Source organism: Podarcis raffonei, chromosome 2 (assembly GCF_027172205.1).
Source record: "Podarcis raffonei isolate rPodRaf1 chromosome 2, rPodRaf1.pri, whole genome shotgun sequence".
Lineage (NCBI taxonomy): Eukaryota > Metazoa > Chordata > Lepidosauria > Squamata > Lacertidae > Podarcis > Podarcis raffonei.
The window spans coordinates 41923262-41937467 of record NC_070603.1 but is presented as its reverse complement, the minus strand read 5'-3'; the positions used below and the strand labels follow the sequence as shown (position 1 = coordinate 41937467).

The 14206-nt window shown below is 45.1% G+C and overlaps 1 protein-coding gene across 1 annotated transcript; it reads right to left on the bottom strand.

Annotated features, from left to right (window-relative positions):
- Nucleotides 1-4558: 4558 nt before the first annotated feature.
- On the bottom strand, nucleotides 4559-12750 carry CCDC42 (coiled-coil domain containing 42). Its single transcript, XM_053376188.1, has 7 exons — nucleotides 12534-12750; nucleotides 10931-11036; nucleotides 10394-10498; nucleotides 9176-9373; nucleotides 7790-8011; nucleotides 6333-6491; nucleotides 4559-4856 (listed from the first exon to the last, which is right to left on the bottom strand). The coding sequence occupies exons 1-7, from the start codon at nucleotides 12608-12610 to the stop codon at nucleotides 4764-4766; spliced, it is 960 nt and encodes a 319-aa protein (XP_053232163.1). The 5' UTR covers nucleotides 12611-12750; the 3' UTR covers nucleotides 4559-4763.
- Between the last annotated feature and the right edge of the window lie 1456 nt (nucleotides 12751-14206).

Sequence of the window (14206 nt, the reverse complement as noted above, 5' to 3'; positions counted from 1 at the left end):
TTCTGGGGGATGAGAGCATCAACTTTATTTTGCCTGCTGTGATGAAAACTCTACAAGCAGAATCTCTAGCACAGTTTCACTGTCCAAAAGGAGCCAGGACCCAGCTAAAGACTGGCCAAACCAAATGAATAAATGGCTTATTCACTCATAAGGAGTCATCACAGAGCGACTTCTTTCTGCCTTACTTGTGCTAGCAGTGGTGGTGCCAGGGAAGAACTTTGGGGCAGTAGAGCAGATGTGAGGACCTTTGGCCCTTCAGATGCTACTGAGTTACAACTCTCATCAGCCCCAAGCAAGCATGGCCCAGGTTACCCACATGGGAATACAGCTCTTTGGTTGGGAATATTGGGTACAGATGGGCAAATTTGTCTGTTTCTATTTCTTTCTGTTTCTCGTTTTTCCAATTTTAAATCTGGTTCATTGCATTTCCTCATTGGTTTCTTTTTTAAAGTCCTCGTGGAAATTTGCCAGCATTTAAGCACATGTTTCTCTTAACAAGGACATTTAGGTATGCAGTGTTGCCTATTTTGCATATATGTTTTCCCTATATAATGCATTATTGTGTGATACCTGCACTGACATGTGCTTTTTTGTGCACACTCTTCCAGAATATACACATTTTAGTACACTTTCTTTGGTGGGACAACTGCATTGAAAAAATCAGGCAAGTGTGAATTTTGAAGGACAGCTGCAGATCGGTTCACATACTGTTTCAGGAAGTGTGAATTAAGTAGATTTATATTAATATTAAAATGTGACTTGAACTGAAATCCTCCCCATCCTTAGTTTTCAGGTCCATCACCATCTGAAAGCACATTGCATGTAGTGGGCATTATGGCATTTCAGTGTGGACCTTTGCTGTTCTGTACACTTTGATATTGCTCTCTTTAAAACCCATTTTACTTATACCCAGTTCATCCTTTGAAAAGCCCTCAGAGTGTCTTATATGGGGCTTCCAGAGTTATCCAATCCAGGCAGTGGACAAGCCCTCACCCACTTAACTTTGGCTGTCCAATTTCCCTGATTGCTCCCTCTGCTCACTGGGTAATGCCCAGTGTTTTTACTATATAATCTATCCTTATGGGATTCTAATTATTTCCACTGAAGATATTTCTCATGCACCAACCTGAGTGTACACTTTCTGGGAGGTACATATCCTATAAATATTCCTTGGCACATTTCATTTTAGCATAAATCATTAGCAATTGTTGCTGGTGCTTAACAAATTCCAAGTCTCAGCATGACTTTCCATGAGCTTCATTAACCGAGCCCAAACCTTGCTCTCATGCTGTTAACTGAACTGTTTTAGTATCTCTAAAGAGAAAACCAACTTTTCTCTTTGTCCATCAGATCGAACAAATTCACCCTTTAAAGACACTTAAGTTGTTAGATTTTTGGCTCACAACTGGTTGTGATACTGACATTATTAATCGCTTTGCAATGGCTTTCAAGTTCACTGCGTGATCCTGGTGTTAACATCTTTAGCTGGAAATGACCACTTATTTCATTCAAGCTGATGATGTATGATACACTCGGTCTAAACCAATAGCTATGCCTCTCTCATTGGTTTCCAACAGAGAGATTCTCATCTAGCGTGAACGAACCTTTCTCTGTTTAAGATGAAGCCAATGATTTACAGCAGAATTGCCCTAGATTTACACAAGGGAAGGATCCAGCCCTAATTCATGTCACACTGTGTTGCCATCACCACTGCAGGACGTTAATCAATGACGACTGACTAATTTCCTCATTTTCTTAACAGCTCATGTTGCACCACAATTAAATGAAAACTCATAACTTGTCCTATTTTCAGCCTTTATGCAGCTAATTGTATCGGTTGTTGCAATGAAATCTTGTTTGCTCCAGTTTAGAAGCATGCTTAAGCTGTGTACAAGTGTGCTGTAGCAGGTCACACCCTCTGCCAGGCTGCCTTTGAGAGAGGGGCAACGTTGTCCGTCCTTTTAGTTCAAACTGTCTTGACAAAGCCTTTCATTTGGAAACTGAATGGAAGCCGTATCAAGTCAGATCTCCTTTGGACCTCAGATTTGTAAGGGCGAAAGCAGTGGTTTTAGGAAGTAAAGCTGTCCAACTTCCAACATGCAAACGTGGAGCTGCATTTTTGCTGTTCTTTTGACTTTCGTTATCTCTGCTGAGCCAATGATCACAAAAATGATTTGAGGTTAATCTATACACTCCACACTTCAGCTTTTTCAACAGCCATTCCCTGGGAAAGAGCAGTTCTGTGAAGAGTCTGTGTGCATGTGTGCTGTCAGAGGGAAACCTCGGCACCTCCAACAAGCTACAATTCCCACGATTCCTTGGAGGAAGCTGTGACAGTGCAATTAGTATAAGATAGCGGGTCAGTTTATAATGTGGGCATGCCCAAAGGAATTGTCACCCAAAGGGGTTCAATATTAGCTGGGAAACAAAATGCCTGGGGTGGTGATGTTATAATGCTGGCAACATAGGATGTTAAGAAAATAGGAAGCTGCTTCATTTAGTGCAGTACTTTCTGCAGTCTGTCAGAGACTATCCAGGGTTTTGGACAGAGGACACTCATATTTGAAGATGTCAGAGAATGAACCTGAGACATCCTGCATGAAAAGCAGGTGATCAGTGGCGCTGACCTGTGTCCCTACTGGTGCTCAGACCTAATGTCTGTCGAGAAGCCCAAATCCTCTCTCGTAAGTGAACATGCCACTCCGCACTTTTAGAACTCCGTAGGAGTGGGAGGTAGTAATCCATTTTTCTCCGAGATCCCCTTTCTTCTATCAGTTCCTTCGGGTTTCAGGGTCAGAACCCACTGGGTCCCCCTCCCCAACTCCCTGAACATGCCGCAAAATGTGTGCAGGCCCTTCAGCCCCCTGGCAGGATGAGTCATCGTGGCCTCCCAAGACGAGACATTTCCCCCGCTCCCAACTCATCCCGGTTGCATTTGCGTCATCAGCTCCACCTGACTGCACTGCAGAGCCAAGCGATGACGCCAGCACCGGGGCACTCTCGGCAAAGGCTGCTGTCTGAGGCTCAGCTCCTTTGCTGCCGCCTGCTGAATGGACGGGATGAGCTTCCGGGATCTGCGCTGCTCTCGCTCTAATCACCGTCGCGCTCTTTGCTGAATGGAAGACTCCCGAGTGCGGAATGCTAATTGTCATTCTAGCGACAGGGAGGCGAGCGTGTCAGCTCTGCACTTGGCTGTCTGTTCCTTTGCAACAATCAGCTGCCTGTTGCAGCACAGATAGCTGTACTCAGAGCGCTCCTCAGCAAGCCGTAGTAGCTCTGCTTCCCAGGGAGGATCAACAGCCACCCAGCGCTATAAAGAGCTCCTGGCTCCAGTGATCATTTTCTTCTCCGCTGCTGCTGGCCAAGGAGTTAATTCGTGAAGTTCATATCTAGATGTAATACAAGCACCTTACTTAAGCAACTGCTTGGCATTCCTTCTGCCTCCAGAAGAGACAGAGATCATCCTTCAGGCCTTGGAACATCTGGGTGAACTTGCCTAGCCCTGTGCCCTTAAATTCTCATATCTTAACATTGGGATGAAGCCCCCTTCTCTCAAGACGAACATACCAGGGCAAGCATAATTCAGCCTTCAAGACTTATCACGTTTAGGAGGTTGGGCTTCTTTGGTTAGTGTCCAGAGGAGTGGGGGGGGGGCAGGGAACACTGGGCACCACACCACTTACCGTGGGGCCTGCAGCATACCAGAGTCACTTTTCTCTCCTGGGAGTGATGCCTGCCTAGTTCATCTCCTTTCATTGGTGCCGTGTAATCATGATGATGATTTGTGCATATGGTAGTATCAGGGTGGGGCAGTTTTGCACGATGGGTTAAACCACAGAGCCTAGGACTTGCCGATCAGAAGGTCAGCAGTTCGAATCCCCGTGACTGGGTGAACTCCTGTTGCTCGGTCCCTGCTCCTGCCCACCTAGCAGTTCAAAAGCACGTCAAAGTGCAAGTAGATAAATAGGTACCACTCTGGTGGGAAGGTAAACAGTTTTTCCATGCACTGCTCTGGTTCACCAGAAGCGGCTTAGTCATGCTGGCCACATGACCTGGAAGCTGTATGCCGGCTCCCTCGGCCAATAAAGCGAGATGAGCGCTGCAACCCCAAAGTCGGCCACGACTGGACCTAATCGTCAGGGGTCCCTTTACCTTTTTACCTTCAACACTGTTTGTGCCTGAAAAGGTTTCGGGGTGTGCATCCTGCTTTGTTTCCAATCACTGAATGTCCTGTGACTTCCTGCTGAAACCCTGTACAAATATTTGGAGGGCAGGGGCTGGTCTTGCTGTCGTTGTGCTATTGTGCATCTATTCAAACCCTGATGCCAGTAAGGCAATAGCTTTGGCAAAAATCAACTAATCAAGAGGAGTGGTGTGTGGGCAGGTCAGTATAAATCCACCACAAATGCATTGGGATTGCAGAATACTTCCCGCAAAGAGCACATGTTTGGCAGGCCACCCAGTTCCAAACAACTTATCGACAGGCTGCCAACGGTGGGTCTGTGGCACAGGATTCATTTTATTCATGTGGAAACAAAGGCAGATGAGAACCCAAGGCTCCACTAACTAAAATATTCTCTTTATATACCATACAGACTATGTTTTGTTTCCGGTGAAGGGAAAGTAAAGGGTGGGAAGGATATTGATTAAAATGCAGTCGTGGGGCATCAACCATTCCAAAGGACAAGCAAAGCACAGCTGAGGGGGTTCTCTGAGAGAAGAGAAGCAGGGACCATTATACTCTTTTTCTGACACCTCCTGGGTCACTCCTTGTTCATTCCTGTTAGCGATCTGTTTTGCTCTTTCTTCTTCACCTCTGACCAGATGTCAGACAGGTCCTGGATAAACTGCTGGATCTGAGAACAAAGAGGATGAACATCTGATTAATACAAGTAGCGGGGCAGCCATCACAAGAGCATAGGCTGGAACTGGGGGCTACTTTGGGATTTTTATTATTTTTTATTATTTCAGTCTTTATTAGTTTATAAATGACACACACACAAACAAACCACAAAACATAACTCACAAATAAAAAGAAAAAAGAACAATACAACATGGAAACACAAAAATATTTCAGCCACCAACTTTCACCCTCCTTAGTGTGGGTTCTTTGTTTCCTTATTACTTGCCTCTATTTTTCAATAAACTCAACCTGTATTAAATCTTAAAGTATTTGTGTTCTTTTTACCCTATGTTATTCCAAGAGTTATTCAAAGCATCCTAAAGTTTTAATGTGGGGACAATGTTCTTTTAAATATTGTCTATAAATCTCTCATTCCTTTTTGAACTTTTAGGTTGATGGATACCTGATCTTCTCTGTCATATTTGCTAATTCCATATATTCAAACAGTTTAACCTGCCACTCTTCTTTTGTTGGAATTTTATCTCCTTTCCGTCCCTTGGCTATCAGCATTCTCACTGCAGTTGTTGTGTACATAAAAATCCTCCTTTTCTTTCTCAGAATGTCTGATGCCATAATGCCTAAGAGGAAGGCTTCAGGTTTTTTGATAAACATTATTTTGAACAATTTTTTTAGTTTATTGTATTTAAGTTCCCAAAAGCTCTTTATTTTCTTTACAACCCCACCACATATAGTACATTGTTCCCTCTAGTTCTCTACACCTCCAGCATAAATTTGAGTTGGTTTTGTACATTTTACCCAATTTGCTGGGTGTGATGTACCATCTGTATAGCATCTTCATAAAGTTTTCCTTTATAGTAAAGCAAGCCATAAATTTCAGTTCATTTCTCCATAAATTTTCCCGTTCTGTCATCTGTATATTGTACCTAATGTCCTTCGCCCACTGAACCGTAACTGATTTTACTTCCTCTTCTTTTTAAAAGAAAAGAAAGCTACTTTGGGATTTAATTGGGGCTGCTGGTCTGGAGGATAGAACTCTTGGTAGAACTATGGACTATGGGGTTGGTGGGGAAAAGCAATGTCCAAACTACACTGGAGAGAGAACATGCTGTAGCACAAGAGCCATCAATTCACCACAGGTCCCAGCTCACTGTGTTTCATTTCCAGATACATTCTGGATGAACCAGATTTAAGCCCTCCCAATTGTATCTCCTTGTCACAACATGGATTGATGGGCCTCAAACAATGAAGGACTGAAGACTTTATACTCAGCTTGCAAACAGAAATGGCCCACTCACGAGGCGGGGTGAAGCAACCATCTCAGGTGGCAGAAACGCAAGAGACGGTGCCCCCTCAGGGCACTCAACCCCATGTGTATTTTGATTTTGTTCTGCCCTGAGACCTTCGGGTATAGCCTAAAAGCACTGCCAGACCCTGGAGAAGAGAGGTGGAGAACTTGGGACACGTGTACCATATCCAGCTGCTTGTGTGTGTCCTCCACGGGCACCATTAAAGCCTCCTTCATCTGTTTGGCTACACTCTGGAAGAGATTCAAAGTGGCCATCTTGATGGTACCCAGCATCAATGTTTTCTTCGCGGCCGTATTCTGGATATGGGCCCAACGTGACTCCTGCGGAGAAGGCAGAGGCATAGAAAATGAGGTTTCGATGGACGTGACTAGTATGCTGCTACTTTCCATGTTAAAAGTGCCCTGAATTTCATTTGGGGGAGATGGCGGGGACAGGGCTCAACACAACTTGCATAGCAACCAGCCTAAGATGCCTCTCTTATGTTTTGCATTTCCATTGTGCAATCTGATCGGCCACACACAAAGCCTTTTCAGCAAAATGTTCTGTGTTATTGTCTGCCTGTCTGCCTCCCCCCCCCCCATGGAATATTGGTTCAAATGCTAAGAAGTTTGTTACTAGGCAGAAATGGGCAGCCCCAGTTAGGGTTCATGGCATCATCCTGCCTTATCCTGCTGTAGTTAGTCATTCAAACACAAGCCCAGCATCTTTCTTTTCCCTCCCTAAACTGTAAGATATTCACCATTGCCAAAGATGGTGGTAAACGTTCTCTGGCTACCACTAACGAGGTTTAAAAATGAAGTAGCTCCCTCCTTCTGTCATTTCTTCCTGATAAAGAACACATATGGTGGTCTGGAATGGCTCCTGAGACTCCCTAATAGTTCAGCTGGTTAGAGCGTGGTGTTGATGATGCCAAGTTTGCAGGTTCAATCCTGGTAAGGGACTGCTGCATATTCCTGGGGTGGGGTGGGGTTTGGACTAGATGATCCTTAGGGTCCCTTCCAATGCTATGATTTTCTGAATACTCCAGCCCCATTTGCACTGTTTTGAAAGAAGTATCATGCCACTTTAAGCAATCATGGCTTCCCAAAAGAATCATGGGAACTGTAGTTTGTTATAGTTGCTGAGAGTTGTTAGGAGACCCCTATTCTACTCACAGTCCCCAAAGTTCCCCAGGACAAGGGATTGACTATTAAACCACTTACAGAACTGTAGCTCTGTGAGCAGATTTTGGCTCCAGGCTTCAGATTCCCTATCTCTGATTTTGAGTGATACTTAAAGTGCTGTGTGCTAGCCAAAATGCCCTGCCCACTGCCAAACAGGTAAATGGCTCCCAGTGATGCCCAGTGGATTGCTGACCATTCTTGCCATCCTCTCTGGCTTAGGTGTTCACTGAGCCAGGGTTTGTCTGCAGATAGTCAAGGGTATGGGTTCATGGCAGCGGATTTTAAGTTATGATTACACCGAGGTCTGGGATGAGAGTAAGCCTGTTAGGATATGCAGATAGTTCAGGAAGAGACAAAGATTCTGATCCATCCAGACTGGTTTCAGGCTTGCCATCGTATTACTGGGTCAAAGCCCTCCATGCAAAGAAATACATTTCCCCACCCCTACTCCTTACCCAGACGATGACATCGCTGCGGGCATGATCGAAACGCAGCTGTAGGCGGGCTAGCTCATTGTTGTGCTGCAGCATCTCATCATCTTTTTCCTCCTTGTAGCGCGCCAGGCGGACTTTAGCTTGCTCAATCATCTCCATCCCCTCCTGTGCTGACTGCACAAGGTCCCGGTGCATCCCTACGAGGGTCTTGTAGCGACCGATGACCTCCCGGATCTCCTCAAACTACAGGGAATGCCTTGCATTACTGTTCTGAACCCTGAGATACCGATCTTCCCTTAGCCAATAGTCAATTCCAAATAGTAGCCCCTCAAGGATCACATCATCTCCTCCCCATGACAGACCCTTGGACATGCAGGAACAGATGGGTGCCTGGCTACAGACACCATAGCGCAGCCAGCCAATATACTGGCTCAGGAAGCCAGCTATTATTATACAATGGGTATTTGACCAAGGCTGTACTGCACTGTCCAGAACTACAGCTTAAAGGCAGCAAATAGGGGGACAAATGCTCAAGATACAAAGTCACCACCATTGTTCATGAAACTGTGTAGATGCTTGAATAGCAGTTGCACCAATGACCCAGTTGTTCTAAACTTCAGATTCTAGAACTTAGTTTAGCATCAACTGTAGAAACTTCAGATTCTAGAACTTGGTTTAGCATCAACTGTAGAGCCAGTGCTAAACCCAGTGCTTTTTTTCTCTGGGGGGATGCAGGGGTACGCATACCTCTAAACATTTTGTGAATCTAAGTTTGGCCTCATTGAGGGGCAGTATTTCAATATGAATAGGAAAATGAGAATAACCATAAACTTTTTTATATAAAAAAAGAAAAAGCACTGGCTAAACCACAGAGCGTAGGGCTTGCCAACCAGAAGGTCGGTGGTTTGAATCACCATGAGGGGGTGAGCCCCAGTTGCTTAGTCCCTGTTCCTACCAACCTAGCAATTCAAAAGCAAGTCAAAGTGCAACTAGATAAATAGGTATCGATCCAGTGGGAAGGTAAACAGCGTTTCTGTGCACTGCTCTGGTTCGCTAGAAGGGGCTTAGTCATGCTGGCCCCATGACCCGGAAGCTGTCTGTGGACAAACGCCGGCTCCTCGACCAATAGAGCGAGATGAGCACCGCAACCCCAGAGTCGTCCCCTACTGGACATAATGTCAGATGTACCTTTACCTTTACTTAAATCTGATCTGCAGATTTCTGGTGGCACAGACAGAACCACAATAAGGTAACTGAGGTTTCTGCCACTCCTCACCTCAAGTGTTGGTCCTTTGTCCCCCCGCCTGTTTCTCTGGTTCTGCACACAGGCTACACACCAAAGAACTGGACATCTGCTCTTGAGCTCCACCCTTAGGCTTTGCCTCCTTTCTTAGCAGCCATACGTACCTCAGAGACCTCAACCACTTTCTCCAGGTACTTGTTGAAGATGGAGTATTGCTGTAGCTTGTTGTAGAGCTTCTGGTGCTGTTGCTTCAGAGCTGCCATCTCTATCTTGGCCTTGGCCAGCTCTTTCACTCGCTGCTTCTTCAGTTCCCGCTCCTTGTTGGCTTTCTTCAGGGCTCTGATCCGTTTCTGGTCATTCTCCTAATGGTCCCATGTTGGACCCCACCCCACATACCATTGAAAAGGAATCAAGACAAGATGCAGAGTCTATAAGGCTGTCAGAAGTGCATAGGAAGTTGCCCTGTACCCTGTCAGGATATTTGCCCATCTAGCCCAGTAATGCCTGCTAGTACTGTTCTGGAGGCAGAGGCGTGCTATAACTAACTAGCCATTTCTTTGCCCAAGGCTGGGATTGAACATGAGACCTCATGCACACAAACCGTGTGCTCTACCACCGAGCTATGATCTCTCCTGACACCATGTCTCCATCAGAACCAGCACTGAGTTGAGCTAGGAAATGGAGGTACTGCTTTAAAGGTACCACTGCTGAAATTATTGGCATTCAAACTGAGTCTACTCAGCATCTGGTGTGCAAAAATGCAGCTGGCTGATGGAGCCAATGTGGCTTGATCTTCTCCACTGCTAGCAGTAGTCAATGCCTGAATATGGTTTGCTTGACTTAGCCTGCAGAAGCCTCAGCTATGGCACTTTGCATAGCCTGCTGAATTTATTGAGTCTCTGGTAATCTTCCACAAGCTGATATTTAGACTGTCCTCTACACCTGGAAGACAAGCTCACTAATTCGATGTTGAAAATAAAACACAATGTGATTTAAATACCTGGTGATTGCATTAAATGAATCTTAAATATTTTATGTCCTTGCCCAGGTTATGCCCTAGGAGCAGAGACCCCCTATCACTCCACCTAAGTTAAACCGGGATAGTTTCAGTTAGGATAGCTCAATCGGTTGGGCATGAGACTCTTAATCTCAAGGTCATGGGTTTGAGTCCCACGTTAGGCAAAAGATTCCTGCATTGCAGGAAGTTGGACCAGATGACTCTTGTGGTCCCTTCAATCTCTACAATTCTATGATTCTACTATTGGGTGGAGAGCAACTAGCCTGTGTGGAGCTCCAGGCATATCACAATCAGGCCTGTGCTGTGCTTAAATAGGGTGGAGGTCTTATAACGTAAGAGCCAGAGAATTGCAAAAAGCAAATACCTGTATGAATTGCTCAAATTTCCGAATATATGCTTTCAACTGAATCTCCTTAGAACCAAGTTCCTCCCAACGATTGTTCAGGGCTTCCATCCTTGTCTTGAATGCCTGAAAGGTTCACAGAGGGAAGAGACCAGTAGGACATCTGATTCCAGTAGCTCAGACTGGTGCCTTTGAGATATTTTGGACTACAGCTCACACTGTCCCTATTAACCATTCTAATGCTGATGGAAGCTAAAATCCAAAATATTTGGAGGACACCTGGTCAGGGAAGGCTGCAGTAGTCTTCTTGTTCTGTTAGGTGTTGGAAGACTGTGTTGCCTCCTTCTTTTCTCTCAAGTTACAGAGAGCTCAAAACTTCAAAGAAATTAGCATCCTGGCCAGGTGGATCAGAAGGTGTTTTGATAGAAAATAGGGGAAACATGTGCAATTTGCTGCCAATAAGCCATGTAGTTCTGTGGTTTTGAAGTGGCTGGTGACAAATGAAGGTAGAGCTGGTCATCAGAGATACAGACGCGGTAAAGCAGGGTGTCTCCTCACCTCCTTTTGTGCCTCCATGGCCTGGTGAACCAATTTGGCTTCTTTTTTCTTCTCCAGGAGCCGAATGGAGGGAGATGGGGACTCCTCCTCAGATACTGGGAATTTCCTAATAAAAGAGAAAAAGAATTTTCCCATGAAGAGTGCAGAGATATTTGTAAGTCATAGGACCTGTGAGCTAGGTAGGTTTTGTGCAGCTCACACACCTTAGGATGAAGGGGCAGAATGGTAGAATATCCTGTTTGTCCAAAGGTGCCTGGATCAAGCCCAGAGATGAGTTTCAGTCAGATAACAGACAAGGGTTCCAAACTACAAGGTCTACAAGGAGCAACAAGAAAATGGGGCTTGGATTCAATTTAGATACCCAGCAAGAGAAAGGGGTTTGGAGGAAGGAAACGAAACTTTAGTGGCAATAGTGGAAGAAAGGGAAATGAAAGCAGTGAAAGGAACATAAGACAGACGAAGAAGGATGTTGGAAAGGAAAAGTGAACAGCTAATCATGGAGCCAAGAAGAGAGGAAGCTATGCTTGTTTTAGTACTGGGTGGTCTGGTTAGTTGCCAAACCACTTGGGAACAGGGGTACAGCACCATCCAGGGAAGTATCCTGCAACAATTAGAATTAGGATTATTTGAGCATGCCAACAAGTGTATAAATAGTGATAATCCAGTAGATGCTATACATTTGAAAATACAAAAAGTGCTTTACAAAGTCCCTCATCAAAGGATCCAAAGGATTAAACTACATGTGACATAGAGATTTATGTTCAGGATCTCCTACATTTTTTTTTAAAAAAAGTTAATGGCAGCAGATGGATGTTACAAACAGGACCATAACACTGGAGGTGAAGTTAAAATCCTCCTCATTCAGTTTTCCAGTATAGGGGGCTGTTACCTTCATGTCTAGTTTGGGTAGGCTTCAGTGAATCCAATCCCTCCCCGGTGGCAGCCAAAAAACAGATAAACAAGAAGAGTTCTTACCACGTAATTTATTGAGTATTTATAGAGAGACACAAATGAATGCAGTCTTTATTAAATAATGGCATTGCTCTGAATAAATTCCAACCCCCTCTGTCATTCCTATGTCATCCCTGCGCCAGCTGATCTGAGCTTTCTGCCTCTGAGCTTTCTGTTCTACTACTCGCAATGCCTGCCTAGTCCTGGGAGAGGGTGGCTCAGGAATGCTTTCCAAAGACACTGAGACTGTCAGTACTTCTTCCTGCTGTTCTTCTCCCCATATTTCCCAGCTTTTCTCATCTGCAGCCTCTGAACTATGGCCTTCTGTAAACCACTGTTCTAAATCTATACTGTCCTCCTGTTCTTGGGAAGGTTCAAGAGGACTGAGGCAGCCCCCACCATTCTTCCTCAGCCCAGTCCCTGACGTAGACTTTCCAGATGCACCTGACCAGCTGTTGCTGGAACCAGGATGCTGGTAAGACCTTGGACCCTTTTATAAAAAGTGGGGGGGGGGTGTGTGAAGCAGGAGAACCTAGAAGGGAAAAGAAAGAAGATACCAAAAGCAAAGAAGAAGACCACGGAGAGTAAAAAGTAGAATAGAGAGGAGCTCAAAGGAAGGTTCTTTCTGGAAGAGATGTGGCATTTAACTCACATCAGAAGTTTCAGCAACTTCTGTCCATACTGTATGCGGAAATACTCGCTCAGATCCTCTTCATCCATGGTGGTCATGATGCCTGCTCACTGGCTAGGCAATGCACCCCTAGCCCTTTTAAACCCAACACTCTACGCAGAGCTAGAGACACCCCTTTCCACCTCTCCTAATGCCTTGGGAGGAATCAGGCAAAGAGAGTCTGTTACAGTTGGGGCCACAGAACCTTCCGGAAGATGCAGAAGGGTTGCTTAGCAACCACAGGGCTGTTCTGCACTGGGAATGATGTAGGGTCCTATGTGAAGCTACCATTTTCTTCTTGTGTGAAAGGTACCAGTAAATGCCACAATCCATCATTTGCCCTCGGAGAAGGACTGAACTGGCCAGGGAGATTGTGTGAAGTAGCAAGCATATACTTTTAGCGGCCAGTGGTTTCAGAGTGGTCAGGATAACAGGAAGGAGTTGTCATTTAGAAGAATGGTCAAATTAACCTTTTCTGCTAGATGGAGGAGAGCATTAAGAAATCAAAACACACATAATGCTCTTTGAAACAACATTGTGGCACAGCATGAGTTCTGATTAGAGCTGAAAAGAAATTAGATTCACTTTATCCTATCCTCACTTTCTGAAACAATATGTGAACTGAAACACAAACAGCCTTTAAAATTCACACATCTCCAAATTTTATATTGCAGTTCTCCAGCTGAGCGATGGGGCGGGGTGTGTGTGCAAACATTGGTATAAAGTGTGTACAGGAATGCATATATTAGTGAAAACATCATGCAAATTCATCATACTGGGCAAAATATATTCTCAAAGTTCAAAATGTGACCACTGGCCCAAAGAGGTTGTTGTGTTCAGTTCCATCCACCCTATTGTCTCACAGTTGCTATGGCAAAAATGAAAACTTTGATGGTGACAACCAGATTGATAGGTTGATACTACATACAAGTCTGGGCTTTTGTGCAGATAAGCAAGAGTGATTACCATGGTGGCAACTTTGAAGTAGTGAAACTTTAACTGGTCTCTTCAGGTGCAAAAATATTTGAGACTGGGACTCGCAAGCTCCGTCAAGCCCTGAAGCTCCAAAAGGTTTCCTGGGGAGTGGAATGCATCTGCAAGGCTCCTACGCTGACTTCCTTCAGGCGTGTGGCTGATCATGCTGCAGAAATGCCAGCTAACCATCGACATTGTGTGGGTGCTTTTCAGCAAATCCTGGGATCTTGTCACCACAGAAATGTGCCCCTCCCTCACTGGAAGCATGAACAGCACGAGAGTGCCCAAGATTTGGCTGAGCAAATGTTATTGCACCAGCCCAGTGTAGTATTTGCATCCTTCACCCCAACCCATTGTGGATTGGGCACTGTCTGTGGTGGAAGTCTTGATCATTCCATCAGCTCTGCTGTGTGTGGTAGGCCAGCTCCATCAGGCCTCCTCTCCCCTCAGCTGTCATGTGGGGTCAGCCATTCCATCAGGCTACCATAGCAAGAGATTAGAAGCAGGGCTCATTCCATCAGCTTTGTTGAAAACCCAACTCCGCCAGGCACCTCCTAACCCTGAACTGTGCCAGCTGGTCATTTTAAGAACAGCTGTTTAAGAATTGGTGCCTGAGTTTGATTTTTATTTTCCTCTTCCCTCCCTGTCCTTTCCCTCTTGTGTGTCATTCCACCCCCAAC

Bases quoted from the DNA above. Each gene is read 5' to 3' on its own strand.
- CCDC42 (XM_053376188.1), bottom strand. From the start codon at position 12,610: ATGACCACCATGGATGAAGAGGATCTGAGCGAGTATTTCCGCATACAG. The intron at 11,037-12,533 runs GTGAGTTAAATG...CTCTTTTATTAG, and splicing joins AAGTTGCTGAAACTTCTGAT to GAAATTCCCAGTATCTGAGG. The intron at 4,857-6,332 runs GTACACGTGTCC...CTTTGTTCTCAG, and splicing joins CACACAAGCAGCTGGATATG to ATCCAGCAGTTTATCCAGGA.